This window comes from Ranitomeya imitator, chromosome 2 (assembly GCF_032444005.1).
Source record: "Ranitomeya imitator isolate aRanImi1 chromosome 2, aRanImi1.pri, whole genome shotgun sequence".
Lineage (NCBI taxonomy): Eukaryota > Metazoa > Chordata > Amphibia > Anura > Dendrobatidae > Ranitomeya > Ranitomeya imitator.
The window spans coordinates 254,663,825-254,684,964 of NC_091283.1; the positions used below are offsets into that span (position 1 = coordinate 254,663,825).

Consider the following 21,140-nt stretch of genomic DNA (forward strand, 5'->3'; position numbering starts at 1 on the left):
CATGGAGAATTATGCCTTGCGTATCCTAAAAAGGGACCCCCGCATTATAAAAATGATGACCGATGACGATTACTGGTTGGCCTGCCTTCTGGATCCACGCTATAAGGAGAAACTGCAAAATATCATGCCACATGAGAACCTTGAACAAATATTGGCAACCAAACAAGCAACTCTTGTTGACCGTTTGATTCAGGCATTCCCAGCACACAGCGGCGGTGATGGTTCTCACACGAGCTGCAGGGGGCAACAGGGCAGAGGAGTTAGAGGTGCACAAATCAGAAGTGGCGTTGGACGGAGGGGTTTTCTGACCAGGTTGTGGAGTGATTTCGCAATGACCGCAGACAGGACAGGTACTGCAGCATCAATTCAAAGTGACGGGAGACAACATTTGTCCAGTATAGTTACTAACTATTTTTCCTCCCCTATCGATGTTCTCTCTCACCCGTCATTCCCATTTGATTACTGGGCATCCAAAATAGACACCTGGCCTGAATTGTCCGAATATGCATTGCAGGAGCTTGCTTGCCCAGCAGCTAGTGTGCTATCAGAAAGAGTATTCAGTGCTGCAGGTTCAATACTGACCGAAAAAAGGACTCGTCTGGCTACCCAAAATGTTGATGATCTAACCATTAAAATGAACCATTCATGGATTTCTAATTATTTTGCCCCACCTTTCCCGGCTGACACCTAGCTTTCCTGTAAAAAGGTCCTGCTTTTGGACTGGTCTTACTGACTATTCCAATCTCTTAATTTGCAGCTGCTGTATGTCCAGCATACGACATGTTTACACCTCCCTAAATGGGCTGACTCCCCACCCCCCAGCTCAAACTGTGCTCTACCACTTGCAAAATTATCTGTCACTGCTCCACCTCTGTTTAGTCTATGCAGTGAAATCCTTCAATGCCTGGCACTGACAATACCAATTTGTTGACATGTATGATGCTACTTAACCCCTTCCCGACCTTTGACGCCACGTAGGCGTCATGAAAGTCGGTGCCAATCCGACCCATGACGCCTATGTGGCATCATGGAAATATCGCGTCCCTGCAGATCGGTTGAAAGGGTTAACTCCCATTTCACCCGATCTGCAGGGACAGGGGGAGTGGTATTTCACCCCCCCCCCCCCACCCCGTGGCTACGATCGCTCTGATTGGCTGTTGAAAGTGAAACTGCCAATCAGAGCGATTTGTAATATTTCACCTATTAAAACTGGTGAAATATTACAATCCAGCCATGGCCGATACTGCAATATCATCGGCCATGGCTGGAAACACTAATGTGCCCCCACCCCACCGATCGCCCCCCCCAGTCCTCCGATCAGTCCTATGCACCGCTCCATCCTGTGCTCCGCTCCCCCCGTGCTCTTGTCCGCTCCCCCCATGCTCCAGTCACCCCCCATGCTCCGATCCAACCCCCCTGCACTCCGATCCACCTCCCCCGTGCTCCGATCCACCCCCCCGTGCTCCGATGCACCCCCCCCCCCGCGCTCCGATCCACCCCCCATGCTCCGATCCCCCCCCGTGCTCTCCCCCCACCCCATCATACTTACCGATCCTCCCGGGGTCCGTCCGTCCGTCTTCTCCATGGGCGGGCGCATGCGCAGTGCGCCCGCCGAATCTGCCGGCAGGCAGATTCGTTCCAAAGTGCATTTTGATCACTGAGATAGGTTATATCACAGTGATCAAAATAAAAAAAATAGTAAATGACCCCCCCCCTTTGTCACCCCCATAGGTAAGGACAATAAAAAAATAAAGAATTTTTTTTTCCACTAACGTTAGAATAGGGTTAGGGTTTCGGTATGTGCACACGTATTCTGGTCCTCTGCGGATTTTTCCGCTGCGGATTTTTCTGCTGCGGATTTCGCAGCGGTTTTACAACTGCTCCAATAGAAAATCGCAGTTGTAAAACTGCAGTGAAATGCGCAGAAAAACCGCGGTAAATCTGCCATAAATCCACAGCGGTTTAGCACTGCGGATTTATGGCAGATTTACCGTGGTTTTTCTGCGCATTTCACTGCAGTTTTACAACTGCGATTTTCTATTGGAGCAGTTGTAAAACCGCTACGGAATCCGCAGAAAGAAGTGACATGCTGCGGAATGTAAACCGCTGCGTTTCCGTGCAGTTTTTCTGCAGCATGTGTACAGCGATTTTTGTTTCCCATAGGTTTACATTGAACTGTAAACTCATGGGAAACTGCTGCGGATCCGCAGCATTTTCAGCAGCGTGTGCACATACCTTTAGAATTAGGCTATGTGCACACGGTGCGGATTTGGCTGCGGATCCGCAGCGGATTGGCCGCTGCGGATTCGCAGCAGTGTTCCATCAGGTTTACAGTACCATGTAAACCTATGGAAAACCAAATCCGCTGTGCCCATGGTGCGGAAAATACAGCGCGGAAACGCTGCGTTGTATTTTCCGCAGCATGTCAATTTTTTGTGCGGATTCCGCAGCATTTTACACCTGTTTCTCAATAGGAATCCGCAGGTGAAATCCACACAAAAAACACTGGAAATCCGCGGTAAATCCGCAGGTAAAACGCAGTGCCTTTTACCCGCGGATTTTTCAAAAATGGTGCTGAAAAATCTCACACGAATCCGCAACGTGGGCACATAGCCTTAGGGTTAGGGTTGGAATTAGGGTTGTGGTTAGGGTTGTGGTTAGGGTTATGGCTACAGTTGGGATTAGGGTTAGGGGTGTGTTGGGGTTAGGGCTGTAGTTAGGGGTGTGTTGGGGTTAGGGTTATGGCTACAGTTGGGATTAGGGTTAGGGGTGTGTTGGGGTTAGTGTTGGAGGTAGAATTGAGGGGTTTCCACTGTTACGGCACATCAGGGGTCTCCAAACGCAACATGGCGCCACCATTGATTCCAGCCAATCTTGTATTCAAAAAGTCAAATGGTGCTCCCTCACTTCCGAGCCCCGACGTGCGCCCAAACAGTGGTTTACCCCCACATATGGGGTACCAGCATACTCAGGACAAACTGCGCAACAATTACTGGGGTCCAATTTCTCCTGTTACCCTTGTGAAAATAAAAAAATGCTTGCTAAAACATAATTTTTGAGGAAAGAAAAATGATTTTTTATTTTCACGGCTCTGCGTTGTAAACGTCTGTGAAGCACTTGGGTGTTCAAAGTGCTCACCACATATCTAGATAAGTTCCTTGGGGGGTCTAGTTTCCAATATGGGGTCACTTGTGGGGGAGCTCCAATGTTTATGCACACAGGGGCTCTCCAAACGCGACATGGTGTCCGCTAACGATGGAGATAATTTTTCATTCAAAAAGTCAAATGGCGCTCCTTCCCTTCCGAGCCTTACCATGTGCCCAAACAGTGGTTTACCCCCACATGTGAGGTATCCGTGTACTCAGGAGAAATTGCCCAACAAATTTTAGGATCCATTTTATCCTGTTGCCCATGTGAAAATGAAAAAATTGAGGCTAAAAGAATTTTTTTGTGAAAAAAAAGTACTTTTTCATTTTTACGGATCAATTTGTGAAGCACCTGGGGGTTCAAAGTGCTGACTATGCATCTAGATAAGTTCCTTGGGGCATCTAGTTTCCGAAATGGGGTCAATTGTGGGGGAGCTCCAATTTTTAGGCACACGGGGGCTCTCCAAACGTGACATGGTGTCCGCTAAAGAGTGGAGCCAATTTTTCATTCAAAAAGTCAAATGGCGCTCCTTCCCTTCCAAGCCCTGCCATGCGCCCAAACAGTGGTTTACCCCCACATATGAGGTATCAGCGTACTCAGGACAAATTGGACAACAACTTTCGTGGTTCAGTTTCTCCTTTTACCATTGGGAAAATAAAAAAATTGTTGCTAAATGATAATTTTTGTGACTGAAAAGTTAAATGTTCATTTTTTCCTTCCATGTTGCTTCTGCTGCTGTGAAGCACCTGAAGGGTTAATAAACTTCTTGAATGTGGTTTTGAGCACCTTGAGGGGTGCACTTTTTAGAATGGTGTCACTTTTGGGTATTTTCAGCCATATAGACCCCTCAAACTGACTTCAAATGTGAGGTGGTCCCTAAAAAAAATGGTTTTGTAAATTTCGTTGTAAAAATGGGAAATCGCTGGTCAAATTTTAACCCTTATAACTTCCTAGCAAAAAAAAATGTTGTTTCCAAAATTGTGCTGATGTAAAGTATACATGTGGGAGTTTGCATCTCGGCTTTGGGAAAATGGTCGCCGCGATCTCTAATGCACACGCGCGGCATCCCGCGGTCATTTTCCTGAAGCCCCGTGCAGCAGAGCACTCGATCTGCGCACGCGCGGCCCCAGGAAGATGGCCGCCCCCACCGACGAAAGGGATGACAGCGCAGATCGCGCGCTGCTTGTTCACCACTACGCCACTACACCACCAACGTAAAGCTGAGGAAGAACCAGCGATGTCACCACGCCCTCCCGACCTGACCAGCCTGATTGACAGGCGAAAACGGCGACTTTGGTAAGTTATTTCTCAGCATAGGTGGGGAATCGGGGTACACTACATACACTATAGGAACACACAGCGCAGGCCCTATTTAACAGTATTTATAGCTCAATCTCAAAAAACGGGGTGACAGGTTCCCTTTAACTATTTTGTGTCACATAACTCTCTGGTTTAACAGAATAAAAATTCAAAATGTGAAAATTGCGAAATTTTCCAACTTTTTGCCAAATTTTCGTTTTTATCACAAATAAACACAGAATTTATTGACCTAAAATTAACACAAACATGAAGCCCAATATGTCACGAAAAAAACTCTCAGAACCGCTAGGATCCGTTGAAGCGTTCCTGAGTTATTACCTCATAAAGGGACACTGGTCAGAATTGCAAAAAACGGCCAGGTCATTAAGGTCAAAATAGGCTGGGTCATGAAGGGGTTAAAATATTCAGTGGCCCTGTCCTACATTTACACCAGTAAATACTTTGCGCCAAATAACAATGTCTGAAAGTCAGCAGAGGAGCCCACCCCTGTACCTAAGTATGCCACCCTTTTTTTTGTTTTGTTTTTTTTGCGAGACGTTAACATCTAGGTATTATTTTGGAGTACTGTGTCAGACAATCCTTCCAATTGTCCTCCGCTGACCACACCAATGCTGCCTGTGTACCCCTGGTACCTATTTAAAAGTGCATAGAGCCTACTTTTTTTTATTTTAGGCCTACTAAGTCTGTTTTTAATATAACACTGCATTTGGCCTACTAGTTTTGTTGGCCCTACTAACTGTGTCTGCCGCTCCTTGCTGTTCTCCATTGAACAAAGCAGTGCCGCCTATTTACTTCTGTTACCAATTTTTAACTGCATTTAGCCTACTTACTGATTTGGGCCTACTCACTGTGTCAGCCTCTCATTACAGTTGTCCTCCACTGAACAAAGCAATGCCGCCTGGTTAGTCCTGTTACCAATTTTGAACTGCATTTAGCCCACTTTATTATTTGGGCCTATATCTGTGTTTCCTCCTCATCCTGCCCATTGCCCAGCCAGTGCTAGATGAGTCTGCTGGTACACTGACCCAAACGAATCACCGCACACGTCAGGACAAGTCAATTTTGCTGAAGTGAATGTCTTTATTGAAGGTGCAACGACTGAAGACGTAACAAGGCAACAATTTCTAACGTTTCGGCCACATATTGGCCTTGATCACAGAATGGTGCCTTAATAGTAGTCCAAATCGTATCGTATGGTAAGAGCTGAATTCAAAAGTAAGTACGGCCCTGTGATCCCCCAGTTGGACGCCGGCGGTTACCTATTTTCAATCGCAATAGTACGTGATTGTGCAAATGTAGTTCAAGTATATAAGTCCAATGTGAGCTTCAGCTAGGGTCCTAATGCAACACATGTTCCATGGCAATGTAGGGAAGGACTGTAGAAGGTAGACGCAGAGGATACCAAGCGGCATAAGTGTATCAGTGTGGAGTAGGCACACGAAAAGCTCTACGAAGAGATGCACGTTATTAATGTAAAGTGGTATAACCGCATAGGAGGAAAGAGGTCCCATATCTATAACATGTATATAAACGGAAAAAAGCACTACCTAGGGTCCTATTGCAGCAAATGTTCCTTAACAAAAAACGGAAGAAATGTAGGAAGTGGAAGCAAAGGATACCACTTAGCGTTAATGAACCAGTGTTGAGTGGATTCGCCCGTATAGAATCCATGGAAAGATGCACATTATAAATGTTGAGCGGTGTAACTGCGTGGGAACTTATCTGAGGTCGGAGGTCTCACATCCATAGGTGGCGCAGGGGTCACGAAGTCCGCAAAGGTGGTCCCGTTGGATGCGCCGGGGGACGCTATTCTTAAGCGATCCCGGAACCACCTGACCGGATGTGCGGGTAGAACGCCGGCGCCTGCGCAGTGTATGTAGGCATTGTACGAGGACAGCCAGAAGGGGCCGGCGCCTGCACTGTGTCCATTATGCACTGACGTAAAGCCAGGCCCGACGGCGCACGCGCCGTCATGAAAAGGGTGTGGGCGGGCGCTGTAAAAAAACCTGCGCTTGCGTACTAGCAGCTGGGGGTATAAAGGCATAGGACGCCAATCTACTGCGGCGGTGTCCGCACAGTCAGGAAACCTGACATGGGAGAAGTGGAGTATATATGTGTGTGCCTAATCGCTGCGCAGTTAGAGTCTAATGATAACGGTGTGGAGGAGAAGTAAGACCGGGTATAATTAAAGGCCCGAGAGAGGGGATATAGATTATATGGGGATGGTTGTACAATCCTAAGTAGTACCAAGAGAGAAATAGAAGAGGAAAGTAACTGAGGGAATAACCGCAGGCAAAACTAAATGCACTGGTGGAAGATACACATATATACATACATATATATATATATACACATACATACATACACATATATATATATATACATATACATACAGGGCCGTACTTACTTTTGAATTCAACTCTTACCATACGATACGATTTGGACTACTATTAAGGGTATGTTTATCTATCTTGTCCTCCTGCTGTTTTTCTTCATCCATATCTAGGTAAATCTCCTATAAGGACCCAGTTCCTTGTCTGAATGTCCCGATTGATAACGTGGTCTGCAGGATGGTGACTGCCTTTACCTGCCTAGTCATTGACTTTCTACCGACATGAGTTCTGTTTTTCCTACGTCTCAGTTTTTGGCGTTCTTTTCCATACTGAGTCTGTATATATTGTATATATGATGTATATATTTTGTTTATCACTGTACATACTGTATATTCATACGATTTTTTTTCCGTTTTTTCAGCACCATTCTGTGATCAAGGCCAATATGTGGCCGAAATGTTGCGGACTTCGTGACCCCTGCGCCACCTATGGATATTCTATACGGGCGAATCCACTCAACGCTGGTTCATTAACGCTACGTGGTATCCTTTGCTTCCACTTCCTACATTTCTTCCGTTTTTTGCTAAGGAACATTTGCTGCAGTAGGACCCTAGGTAGTGCTTTTTTCCGTTTATATACATGTTATAGATATGGGACCTCTTTCCTCCTATGCGGTTATACCACTTTACATTAATAACGTGCATCTCTTCGTAGAGCTTTTCGTGTGCCTACTCCACACTGATACAATTATACGCTTGGTATCCTCTGCGTCTACCTTCTACAGTCCTTCCCTACATTGCCATGGAACATGTGTTGCATTAGGACCCTAGCTGAAGCTCACATTGGACTTATATACTTGAACTACATTTGCACGATCACGTACTATTGCGATTGAAAATAGGTACCCGCCGGCGTCCATCTGGGGGATCACAGGGCCGTACTTACTTTTGAATTCAACTCTTACCATACGATATGATTTGGACTACTATTAAGGCACCATTCTGTGATCAAGGCCAATATGTGGCCGAAACGTTAGAAATTGTTGCCTTGTTACGTCTTCAGTCTTTGCACCTTCAATAAAGACATTCACTTCAGCAAAATTGACTTGTCCTGACGTGTGCGGTGATTCGTTTTTCTTCAAAGATTTGGGGTCATCTGACTCCGTTCACTTGCACCGTCCACAATCCATCTACAGTCGAGTGCTAGCTCTTTGTTTACTCTACTATACTGGTACACTGACCCAGACCGCTACATTCCCCTTGCACGCTACACAGCCTGAATGTGACCCTGCTGCAAGTCAGGTTCCCCTTCCCGCATAGCATACCACCTTACACGGGGATAAAGAGGAAGGTGCAGATGAAAGTGCAGGTTCCTTCATCAGGTGGGGGGGGCATACTCATTGGTGACATCACTGGCACAGGGTCCCTCATAGTACGCAAAAGTGTCGCTGCCGGTGGGAGGCACCACCGCCGTGCAAACACCGCCGTACTTTGAGGGGCCCAGTGCCAATGCGAACGAGTGGGCCCCAACTGCTTGCTCAGGATCACAGCACTTGCAAAGTTGAAATACTTACCTCTCCCTGCTCCACTGCCGTGACGTGGTTCACGTTTCCTGGGTCCACTAAATACTTGAACCAGCCCTACCCCCCACAACTTTAGCCAAATGACCCCCAATTTCCAATGCCTAACTATTATTATAAGGTAAATTAAGATTGACAAGCTTCAGTAACAAGAATGTATGTTTTTGCCATTAAAATGGGCACTGTAGGTGTTTTCCTGGCCTCCACTCACTGCAGACTATGCTTTCCCATTGACTTGCATTGGGTTTCGTGTTTCGGTCGATCCCCGACTTTTCGCGATAATCGGCCGATTTCACTCGACTCGACCTTTGAGATAGTCGGGTTTCTCGAAACCCGACTCGACCCTAAAAAAGTAAAAGTCGCTCAACCCTAGTCGCGTGTAATGAATATCTCCTGCAGTATTGCTAATGCCGATTCCAGGGTCGGTAAATGAGACGAGAATTAGCGTTATGGAAGATGAGTCTATGAGGAACGTATTCAGCTGCCGTCTCCGAGGAGGAAACTGCTTGTTGTCTGTGGCCTAAATATATAGGATTTATTAGTAGATGTAAAGATGGAAACTAAATACTGTAAGGGTACCGTCACACTATATGATTTACCTACGATCACGACCAGCGATATGACCTGGCCGTGATCGTAGGTAAATCGTAGTGTGGTCGCTGGGGAGCTGTCACACAGACAGCTCTCCAGCAACCAACTATGCCGAGGTCCCTGGGTAACCAGGGTAAACATCGGGTAACTAAGCGCAGGACCGCGCTTAGTTACCCGATGTTTACCCTGGTTACAAGCGTTAAACTAAAAAAAAACAAACAGCACATACTTACATTCTGGTGTCCGTCAGGTCCCTTCCCGCATTCACTGACTGCCGGCCGTAAAGTGAAAGTGAAAGCACAGCCGCTGTGCTCTGCTTTCACTTTACGGCCGGCAGTCACAGTGCGGGAAGCAGAGACGGCAAGGGACCTGACGGACACCAGAATGTAAGTATGTGCTGTTTGTTTTTTTTTAGTTTAACGCTTGTAACCAGGGTAAACATCGGGTAACTAAGCGCGGTCCTGCGCTTAGTTACCCGATGTTTACCCTGGTTACAAGCGAACGCATCGCTGGATCGCATCGCTAGATCGCTAGATCGGTGTCACACACACCGATCTAGCGATGACAGCGGGAGATCCAGCGATGAAAGAAAGTTCTAAACGATCTGCTACGACGTACGATTCTCAGCAGGATCCCTGATCGCTGCTGCGTGTCAGACACAGCGATATCGTAACGATATCGCTGGAACGTCACGAATCGTACCGTCGTAGCGATCGAAATGTTATAGTGTGACGGTACCCTAACATAATAAATCTCCTCATATGTTTCCCTTATTATCTCCAGTAATTGTATTATTACACAGGATTCTTATGATGTTACATCGGCTCATCTTCTCATTCAGGTCTCTACAATATCGGATCCTCTCAGTGAAGATCTTCTACAAAAGAACATTTTCCTGATTTACCCATCAAAGATGGATATGGACAGAGACAAGATGGCGGAGAGGATATTACACCTCACCCTAGAGATCCTCTTCCGGCTTACTGGAGAGGTGAGAGATTCTGATGATGTCACATTACATCCTTCTTATCTATGGGAATAACAGATGGACAGAACTGGAGAGGTGAGGACTCTGGAAATGTCTGTAGTGAGATTTATTAATGTGTCTCTCCATTACCAGGATTACACAGTGGTGAAGAAGACCTCTAGTGATCGCTGTCAGGACCCTGTGTCTGAGAGATGGGGAAGACCCCTGAGCCCAATCACGGGGTCTCCACCTCACCCCCTGATCCATGAGGACATCAATGACCAGAAAATCCTAGAACTCATCTACAAGATGATTGAGCTGCTGACTGGAGAGGTGACACTGCTGGGAATGCTGGGACATTATACAGTAACACTATGAAGGGATCGGGGGGATGACGGTATCATTGTATGTGTCAGGTTCCTATAAGGTGTCAGGATGTCGCTGTCTATTTCTCCATGGAGGAGTGGGAGTATTTAGAAGGACACAGAGATCTGTACAAGGACGTCATAATGGAGGCTCCCCAGCCCCTCACATCTCCAGGTAATAGACAGGACTAAATGCACATGGCCTATAATTATATGTAAAGAATGAATTCACTCCCTGTATGTGTTTCCTCCAGATCTATCCAGTAAGAGGGCAACACCAGAGAGATGTCCCCGTCCTCTTCTTCCACAGGACTGTAACCAAGAAGATCCCAATGCTCCTCAGGACCATCAGGTAGATGGAGAGAAGGTGTCAGGAGATCTCCTCTATGATGTGTAGACGCCGCTATACCCCCCACACAGTAAAGTTCCCCAGTACCATCATCCCATCACACACAGTATAATCTTCTCACAGTACCGCCATACTACCACACACAGTATAAAGTTCCTACAGTACCTTCATCCCACCACACACATAATCTCATAGTACCGCCTTACCCCCTCCACATAGTATAAAGTTCCTACAGTACCTCCATCCCACCACACACAGTATAATGTTCTCATGGTACCGCCATACCCCCACACACAGTATAAAGGTCCCACAGTACCATCATCCCACCACACAGTATTTTGTTCCCACAGACACAGGATAATGTTTCCACAGTACTGCCATCCCCCCACTTTTTAATGTTCCCACAGCACTGCCCCCTACATGCACAATATGGTACCATCCACCTCACTGACTACCTCCGACCACTGACAATAAATACTCACTTAGCCTCATTCTTGGTGCAAATACTAATGAACCCAGGATCTATGAGATATTTCCCATACGTGAGCCTTCGCGGGCAGGGTCCTCATTCCTCCTGTACCAGTTATGACATGTATTGTTTAAGATTATTGTACTTGTTTTCATTATGTATACCCCTCCTCACATGTAAAGCGCCATGGAATAAATGGCGCTATAACAATAAATAATAATACGATAGTTGAATAGGCAGGAGTGTATAATCCAAAACGGTAGCCCACTTGGTTGCTATGATGCCTATGAATTGACAAGGCTCGGTGGCGTGTGGTATTGGTCACCCTCTCCTTCCCATCATCACAATTTCAGCGATATCCACTAACGGTCAAGTGGGAAGAGAGATGCTACGTGCTAGAATTGGTGCATCTTAGAGATGTGCCTTTTCTGGGTGGCTGAGAGCTGATTTTTTTTAGCCTGGGGCCACCGTATCAATGGTCCTTCCTAGGCTATTAATATCAACCCGGAACTGTCTGCATAACCTTTGCTGGTTATTAATTATAGGGGGACCCCACATCAATTTTTGGGGAGGGCCCCCATTTTAATAGCCACTAAAGGCTAAGTATATAGTTGTGAGCTGATATTACTAGCCATGGAAGCTCCATGGGTATTACCCCCTTCCTAGGCTATAAACAAACTTCTGCATGTGAATCAGACCTGAGATCTAACGTGATAGAAGATTACAGTGCGGGGAAGACGGGAAACTTTCATATAGAGGCCGGTGGTGATGGAGTCAGTGACCGACTCTGGCCAAATCTGTCTCTAGACCCGTAGTAAAGAAAAAAAAAAAACACAAGGCGCCCCCAATGTGTCTCACTATATTTGAAAGAATACAATCCTTTGCGGGAAATGTGCTCACCTATTTCAGTTGTGAACCAAAGGTCACAACTCCCATGAAGGCATAACCGTAGCAGCAGGTCTCCACAAAAATCCAAAAGGATATTGAGGGTAGTAGTCTTGGGCGAACTGAAGACCGCGCTCACGAGGTAGATTTTAGGTTTTTTATTGAAGCCTACGCTAGGCGTAGGCTTCAATAAAAAACCTAAAATCTACCTCGTGAGCGCGGTCTTCAGTTCGCCCAAGACTTCTAGACCCGTAGTAGAAGATGAAAATGTCGTCCTCATCATGAAGTAGTTATTTATCATGTCGCGTGTAATGAATATCTCCTGCAGTATTGCTAATGCCGATTCCAGGGTCGGTAAATGAGACGAGAATTAGCGTTATGGAAGATGAGTCTATGAGGAACGTATTCAGCTGCCGACTCCGAGGAGGAAACTGCTTGTTGTCTGTGGCCTAAATATATAGGATTTATTAGTAGATGTAAAGAAGGAAACTAAATACTGTAAAATAATAAATCTCCTCATATGTTTCCCTTATTATCTCCAGTAATTGTATTATTACAGGATTCTTATGATGTTACATCGGCTCATCTTCTCATTCAGGTCTCTACAATATCGGATCCTCTCAGTGAAGATTTTCTACAAAAGAACATTTTCCTGATTTACCCATCAAAGATGGATATGGACAGAGACAAGATGGCGGAGAGGATATTACACCTCACCCTAGAGATCCTCTTCCGGCTTACTGGAGAGGTGAGAGATTCTGATGACGTCACATTACATCATTCTTATCTATGGGAATAACAGATGGACAGAACTGGAGAGCTGAGGACTCTGGAAATGTCTGTAGTGAGATTTATTAATGTGTCTCTCCATTACCAGGATTATACAGTGGTGAAGAAGACCTCTAGTGATCGCTGTCAGGACCCTGTGTCTGAGGGATGGGGAAGACCCCTGAGCCCAATCACGGGGCCTCCACCTCACCCCCTGATCCATGAGGACATCAATGACCAGAAGATCCTAGAACTCCTCTACAAGATGATTGAGCTGCTGACTGGAGAGGTGACAGTGCTGGGAATACTGGGACATTATACAGTAACACTATGAAGGGATCGGGGGATGACGGTATCATTGTATGTGTCAGGTTCCTATAAGGTGTAAGGATGTCGCCGTCTATTTCTCCATGGAGGAGTGGGAGTATTTAGAAGGACACAGAGATCTGTACAAGAACGTCATAATGGAGGTTCCCCAGCCCCTCACATCTCCAGGTAATAGGACAGGACTAAATACACACGGCCTATAATTATCTGTATGTAAAGAATGAATTCACTCCCTGTATGTGTTTCCTCCAGATCTATCCAGTAAGAGGACAACACCAGAGAGATGTCCCCGTCCTCTTCTTCCACAGGACTGTAACCAAGAAGATCCCAATGCTCCTCAGGATCATCAGGTAGATGGAGAGAAGGTGTCAGGAGATCTCCCCTATGATGTGTAGATACCGGTGAAGGTCTTGTGCTCAGTCTTGTTTTATCCACCAGTATTATATGTTTTATACTTGTGTAATGAGAACGGTGGAGATGGCAGGATTAGAGCTGATCATAGATGTTACTTCTCCATCTGTCGGTGACTTTTACAATATTTGTTTCAGGGTGAAGATATGACCCATATTAATACTAAAGAGACATATGTGAGGGGGGATGAGCGGTGTATAGAGGAGATTCCCACATATGGCTACCCAGGTGAGTAGTAACCACTAAATGCAGAGAGGTCACAGATTTTTCTCATCACCGGCTGTGGCTGCTTTATCGGTGGTGTGGTCCGGCCGTATTACCATGGTCACCATTTTGCCTCTAGACCACAACATTCTCCTCCACCCAAAAATGTTCAAATGGCTTTGGGCATTGAAAGCCCTTTTCTATATTAGTTACAACTCCGCCTGCAGGAGATGTGTTGGCTCCAGCCCTGGATTCATGGATTCACTCCACCTCATAAATTACATTGTTTTTGATCCTAAGAAATTCAGATTACTGCACAATCTCTCCTGAAATGGGGAGCGATATTATTTTCTCTAATCTTCTGGTCAGGATTCATAGTAGCTCCAATGGTCCACCATAAATGAATGCTACTCTGGTTTACTGTTGGAGTTCTCCCATCATAGATACGTTGTTGTTGGGGATGTAATATAGAATAAAAAATGTCTTTTTTCACCTGTTCATTCTGTATGATAGTTTGATTGTGGTGGGATCGGCCTGTCTCACTTATGAGTCTGTGGCTTTGTGCACACGATGCGGTTTTTGCTGCGGATCCGCAGCGGATTTGACGCTGCGGATCCGCAGCAGTTTTCCATGCGGTGTACAGTACAATGCTAACCTATGGAAAACAAAAACCGCAGTGCACATGCTGCGGAAAATTCCGCGCGGAAACGCTGCGGAAAAAATGAAGTAGCATGTCACTTCTTTCTGCGGATTCCGCAGCGGTTTTCAACCTGCACCAATAGGAAAGTGCAGTTGAAAACCCGCAGAGGAATCCGCAGAAGAAACCGCGTGAAAATCCGCAGTGAAAACCGCAGTGGTTTTGCACTGCGGATTTTCCAAATCCTCTGCGGAAAAATCCGCAGCAAAATCCGCAACGTGTGCACATACCCTGTAACTCCCTGATAGTCTTAAAAAAAAACCTCTCCATCGCCTCTTCCAAATGCCTAAGATCCAAATTTAAAGAGAACCTGTCAGCAGGATTGTGCTCAGTGACTACAGACACTGTCAGGTCGGTGCCGTTATACTGATTACATTGATACCTGGGGATGAAATCCATCTTGTGGTTGTTGTTTAATCTGTATTTGTAGTTTTATTATGAGGCTTAGGAAAAAAAATTACATCCATCAAAATGTCACCAGCGGCGCCTGTCCAGTAGCATCTATCTCTTACTTATAGACTGAGCAGGTGCTTCCATCGCCGGTGACATTTTGCTGGATGTAAGTTTTTTTTCTAATCCTCCCAATAGCCGCAATATTATAGGCATTATCAACAATAATATCAACACTATTATATACATTATGTAAAAATGGGGACAGGTTAGTGAGGGATCAGCGACCTATCATAAGCCAATACAGATGAATATGTAATCAGAGCACCACATAAAGCCCCGCCCACAGCCCCACCCCAGAGCACCACATAGCCCCGCCCACAGCCCCGCCCCAGAGCACGAGAATCTCATTAACTGAAAACTACAAATACAGATTAAACGACAACCACAAGACGGATTTCATCACCAGGTATCGGTGTAATCAGTATAACGACACCGACCTGACTGTGTCTGTAGTCACTGAGCACAATCCTGCTGACAGGTTCCCTTTAAGAAATTTCCACTCTGCACTATTATACACAGTTCTCTTTAAATGTGTAATATTTCTTCTTGAAATTCATCTGACAGAAAATATTGGAGCTTCCGATAGTTTAGATTGTGAAGTCACCGAGCCCCGTGCTCTAATTACCCAGAGAGGTTTCACCACTAGCTCCTCATTTATTACTGACTAGATGGTGGCTCGATTCTAACGCATCGGGTATTCTAGAATATGTATGTAGTTTATTTATGAAGATTTCAGAATAATGCAATGAATACACAGGATTCGGCTGGCCGGGCGCGACCAATTAGCGAAGCGTGGTTGAAATCCCGCTCGAATTTGTGGCCGGACTGCGTCTGTTGCTGATTGTTCGCTGCCGGCCGGGAGTGACCAATTAGTGAAGCCAGTGCCAACTCCAGGTTTTTGAGGGCCCGGGCGAAAGAGTCTGACAGCCCACGTAGCATAAAACACAGCAGACGTAGTATATAGCACAGCAGACGTAGTATATAGCACAGCCCACGTTGTATATAGCACAGCCCACGTAGTATATAGCATAGCCATGTAGTACATAGCCCAGCCCACGCAGAATATACCACCCCAATGTCGCTGATTGGTCATGCCCGGCCGGCCGCGACCAATCAGCGATGCGGGAGACCCTCTGTTCCCAGTAATGCCTTTGTGGCAATAACCCGCTATGATGTAGCGGTCTCGCGATCTGGGGTCATTGTCGCAATGCATTCTTGGGACCAGAGCGTCGCGAGGAGCGGAAAAGGCTGCCGCGGACGTCGGAAGGTGAGAATATAATATTATAATTAATATAATATAATATTTTAACATTATATGTTTTTACTATTGATGCTGCATAGGCAGCATCAATAGTAAAAAGTTGGTCACACTTACAGGGGTAATGGCAGCTGACTGGAGGGGAGTATGGAGGGGGCACTGACTGGAGAGGATTAGGGAGGGGCCAATTCGCGGCCGGACTGTGCCTGTCGCTGATTGGTCGTGCCCAGCCAGCCACGATCAATCAGTGACACGCGATTTCCGTGACAGAGAAACACAAACAGACGGTGCACTTGGCCCAAGTAAAGATGGTGACTACACAGGTGTGGCACACCAGTGCAAATAAATAATCTGCAGCAGTGTTCACATAGAGTATGCACAGCAACTGGATCATAACCCATTAGTAACACCCTGTGGCGGGCTGCCCAGTGCTAACTGTAATGCGTCTTGTGTGAACAGAGGCCACAACTTACAAAACAGGGTGTTACTAATAGGCCATGATCCAGTTGCTGTGCATACTCTGTGCGATCACTGCTGCAGATTATTTATTTGCACTGGTGTGCCAAGCGGCCAATCCCAGATTGTAGGCTGGCTGTCTCATTTTGTATTACCGCACCTGTGCAGTCGCCATCTTTACTTGGGCCCGCTGCACCATGATTTGAGGCCTAGACAGGTAAGCACCTTTGTCTGATTTTCTGTGGTGTTTTTTCTAGAATAGTGGAGGTTTTTTCCTCCCTTTTTTTCCTCCTGTTGTGGTTCATGCTTTGAGCTTTAGTAGGGTGTGGTACTTTCCAATTGGCTGATGTAGGGAGCAGATTACTCCAGCTGGACAGCAGGAACAGATCCCAGATGAGATTGGACACACCATATGCAGAAGCCCTAATATGACTAAATGACAGAAAGCCAGAAAAGTCGAAATCCCCATAAAGTGATTCCATTTTATAAATTAATTCACTGAGGGTTATAATGTATAGGAGTGACTATTTTGACGCCACTTTTCGGAAATGAACACGCAGTGGATGTTGGAGAGTGAAAATTACACATTTGCCATTTTATTACCCAGCACATAGTGCCCAGATTGTGCTCCAGGAGACACACACTGCAAATTAAGTGGATTCTTCTCACTATAGTATTGTAAGATACAGGGATCCTAAATGTTGTTAGAGCACACTGCAAGACTCAGAAGTGAGAGCGGATTTTGCTCAATTGGTTTATAGAAACTCTGTTGGTTTTTAACAACCTTTGAGCCACTAATAGTGTGGGATCCTCTGTTTTTCCATTGACAGATGATGGACCTGAGTGGGGACTTGTTTTTGTCAGATGAGAATTGATATTATTTTCGCCTACATAGCAACAAGCAAGGAAAGTATATGCACACAAAACAGGGATCGCTAAAAAAATAAACAATTCTTTATTATAGAACACATACAATTTAAAAACACTTAAAATAGTCCACAACATGGACTGAAAAAAATCAAGATCCATAATAAAGAGTATAATACTCGAGAACCCGTTAGCCTAATAAATGACAGTCAGACTATCAAGCAATATCCCTGGAATAAAGAGCATCAATGTGTAACACTTATCAACCAGAGGAATATGCCCCATTTACCATATATAGATGCTGTCCGCACAATAGCTGCACCATGGCACAGCGTGAGCAAAGCAATCTATACAATGTCAGCACCAAAATGTGCATAATCACAGTGGCATGGTAAAATAAAAAAACATGGGAACATAATAAAGAAAACACAAGGATATAGAAATGTGATACAAGTCCTACAGTCTCCCCTGTGTACAAATAATTCGGCTAAACGGGTTCATGGACCCACACGTATCAACACCTGAAGTGTCTATGCACACTTTGGTGCTGACATTGTATAGATTGCTTTGCTCTCACTGTGGCATGGTGCAGCTATTGTGCTGACAGCATCTATATATGGTAAATGGGGCATATTCCTCTGGTTGATAAGTGTTATAGATTGATGCCTTTTATTCCAGGGATATTGCTTGATACTCTGACTGTCATTTTTTAGGCTAACGGGTCCACGAGTATTATACTCTTTATTATGGATCTTGATTTTTTTCAGTCCATGTTGTGGACTATTTTAATTGTTTTTAAATTGTATGTGTTCTCTAATAGAGAATTGTTTATTTTTTAGTGATCCCTGTTTTGTGTGCATATACTTTCCTTGCTTGTTGCTATGTTTACTATTGATATGCATTAGGTGATCCCAATTTATTTTGCGGTGGTGCCTGCTCATACATATTTACTTTATTTTCGCCTACATAACATTGATTGTTCATTCTGCCTCCCAAATATCGAATAAAAAGAAACCAAACAGTTTAACGCCACGCACTACTGGTTCATCCAACAAGGTTTTCTATTAGACTGTGAACAGTCATTGTCTTGGTAAATAATTAGTTTTTTTACATAACTTTCCATTTTTATGGACAGTTTAAGTAGAAATGTTCAATATTATAAAACTCAAGGATATTTTGTTAAAAATTGTTTATCTTAGCAGATGACTGTACCAGGAGATCAGAGGGACAGATGCCATCTTCAATTTTTAAATCTGATGATCTTGAGATCCTACAAGATACAACTGAAGTGATTGCTGTTACTCCAGATATATCATCATCCATTCACAGCAAAGATCTGTCATCTGATCCTATAAAACAGGTTCAATCTTCTGATTCATTACTGAATACTAAGGAAAATCAAAGTTACAAAAGAGGCATTAAAAAACAAACTGCTCCTAAAGCAAATAAGTCATTTTCATGTTCAGAATGTGGGAAATGTTTTAACAAAAAATCAGATTTGGTTACTCACCATAGAACTCACACAGGAGAGAAGCCTTTTTCCTGTTCAGAATGTGGGAAATGTTTTAATCGGAAATCGGTTCTTGATATCCACCAGAAAGCTCACACAGGGGAGAAGCCTTTTTCCTGTTCAGAATGTGGGAAATGTTTTAATCGGAAATCGGTTCTTGATCTCCACCAGAAAGCTCACACAGGGGAGAAGCCTTTTTCCTGTTCAGAATGTGGGAAATGTTTTATCCAGAAAGCTCATCTTGTTATTCACCAGAGAGCTCACACAGGGGAGAAGCCTTTTTCCTGTTCAGAATGTGGGAAATGTTTTAAACAGAAATCAGTTCTTGATATCCACCAGAAAGCTCACACAGGGGAGAAGCCTTTTTCCTGTTCAGAATGTGGGAAATGTTTTAATCAGAAATCAGTTCTTGATATCCACCAGAGATCTCACACAGGGGAGAAGCCTTTTTCCTGTTCAGAATGTGGGAAATGTTTTAACAAAAAATCAGATTTGGTTACTCACCATAGAACTCACACAGGAGAGAAGCCTTTTTCCTGTTCAGAATGTGGGAAATGTTTTAACAAAAAATCAGATTTGGTTACTCACCATAGAACTCACACAGGAGAGAAGCCTTTTTCCTGTTCAGAATGTGGAAAATGTTTTAATCGGAAATCGGTTCTTAATCTCCACCAGAAAGCTCACACAGGGGAGAAGCCTTTTTCCTGTTCAGAATGTGGGAAATGTTTTAATCGGAAATCGGTTCTTGATCTCCACCAGAAAGCTCACACAGGGAAGAAGCCTTTTTCCTGTTCAGAATGTGGGAAATGTTTTATCCAGAAAGCTCATCTTGTTAGTCACCAGAGAGCTCACACAGGGGAGAAGCCTTTTTCCTGTTCAGAATGTGGGAAATGTTTTAATCAGAAATCAGATCTTGATATCCACCAGAAAGCTCACACAGGGGAGAAGCCTTTTTCCTGTTCAGAATGTGAGAAATGTTTTGTAAAGAAATCACATCTTGTTAGTCATCATAGATCTCACACAGGGGAGAAGCCTTTTTCCTGTTCAGAATGTGGGAAATGTTTTAATCAGAAATCGGTTCTTGATCTCCACCAGAAAGCTCACACAGGGGAGAAGCCTTTTTCCTGTTCAGAATGTGGGAAATGTTTTATCCAGAAAGCTCATCTTGTTATTCACCAGAGAGCTCACACAGGAGAGAAGCCTTTTTCCTGTCCAGAATGTGGGAAATGTTTTAATCGGAAATCCCTTCTTGATATCCACCAGAAAGTTCACACAGGAGAGAAGCCTTTTTCCTGTTCAGAATGTGGGAAATGTTTTAATCGGAAATCAGTTCTTGATATCCACCAGAAAGCTCACACAGGGGAGAAGCCTTTTTCTTGTTCAGAATGTGGGAAATGTTTTATCCAGAAATGTAATTTTATTATTCATCTAAGAATTCATACAGAGGAGAAGCCTTTTTCCTGTTCAGAATGTGGGAAATGTTTTAATCGGAAATCTGTTCTTGATATCCACCAGAAAGCTCACACAGGGGAGAAGCCTTTTTCCTGTTCAGAGTGTGGGAAATGTTTTAATCGGAAATCGGCTCTATATATCCACCAGAAAGTTCACATTGGGGAGAAGCCTTTTTCCTGTTGAGAATGTGGGAAATGTTTTAATCAGAAATCAGTTCTTGATATCCACCAGAAAGCTCACACAGGGGAGAAGCCTTTTTCCTGTTCAGAATGTGGGAAATGTTTTAATCAGAAATCAGTTCTTGATATCCATTAGAGATCTCACACAGGGGAGAAGCCTTTTTCCTGTTCAGAATGTGGGAAATGTTTTATGTGTAAATATATTTTTATTATAGAGAAGAGAATTTTACAAGAAAAACAGTAGTTAAAAACTACGACAATGAGCAAAGTACTTTTCCTTATAATATACAATTCGAGAAGAGTAACACAAAAAACACTCATTCACAAACCTTTGCATAAATCTTACATAAAAGAGAGAAAAGAGAAAAACAATTAGAGGGAGTAAACCCTCCAGAATGACTACGGTAACTTTAACTTATAAGCAAAAACGCCCCCGCAACAGGCGAGGACTTTCAAAACCATAAATAAAAGAAAGCATACCTAAAATCAGATCGCCCATGTCTCCAAGAGCGAGACATGTACGCAAATAGTATTATTATAATTATAAAAGTAA

At 44.4% G+C, this 21,140-nt stretch overlaps 1 protein-coding gene across 5 annotated transcripts in view; it reads left to right on the forward strand.

Annotated features, from left to right (window-relative positions):
• LOC138662959 (zinc finger protein 420-like) overlaps window positions 1-20,935 on the forward strand; it is a 31,816-nt gene extending 10,881 nt beyond the window's left edge. Inside the window, exons 1-11 of one of the 5 annotated variants that reach the window (XM_069748980.1) lie at window positions 7,222-7,414; window positions 9,812-9,961; window positions 10,091-10,270; window positions 10,354-10,477; window positions 10,557-10,654; window positions 12,604-12,753; window positions 12,883-13,062; window positions 13,145-13,268; window positions 13,353-13,450; window positions 13,649-13,739; window positions 18,649-20,935. In XM_069748980.1, coding sequence (XP_069605081.1) covers window positions 9,884-9,961; window positions 10,091-10,270; window positions 10,354-10,477; window positions 10,557-10,654; window positions 12,604-12,753; window positions 12,883-13,062; window positions 13,145-13,268; window positions 13,353-13,450; window positions 13,649-13,739; window positions 18,649-20,591 — 3,066 coding nt within the window. In that variant the 5' untranslated portion in view covers window positions 7,222-7,414; window positions 9,812-9,883 and the 3' untranslated portion in view covers window positions 20,592-20,935. Of the gene's footprint in view, window positions 1-7,221; window positions 7,415-9,811; window positions 9,962-10,090; window positions 10,271-10,353; window positions 10,478-10,556; window positions 10,655-12,603; window positions 12,754-12,882; window positions 13,063-13,144; window positions 13,269-13,352; window positions 13,451-13,648; window positions 13,740-18,645 lie in introns of those variants that run through there. The other 4 variants (XM_069748977.1, XM_069748978.1, XM_069748976.1 and 1 more) reach the window with 4 other exon arrangements.
• The last annotated feature ends 205 nt before the right edge of the window (window positions 20,936-21,140 follow it).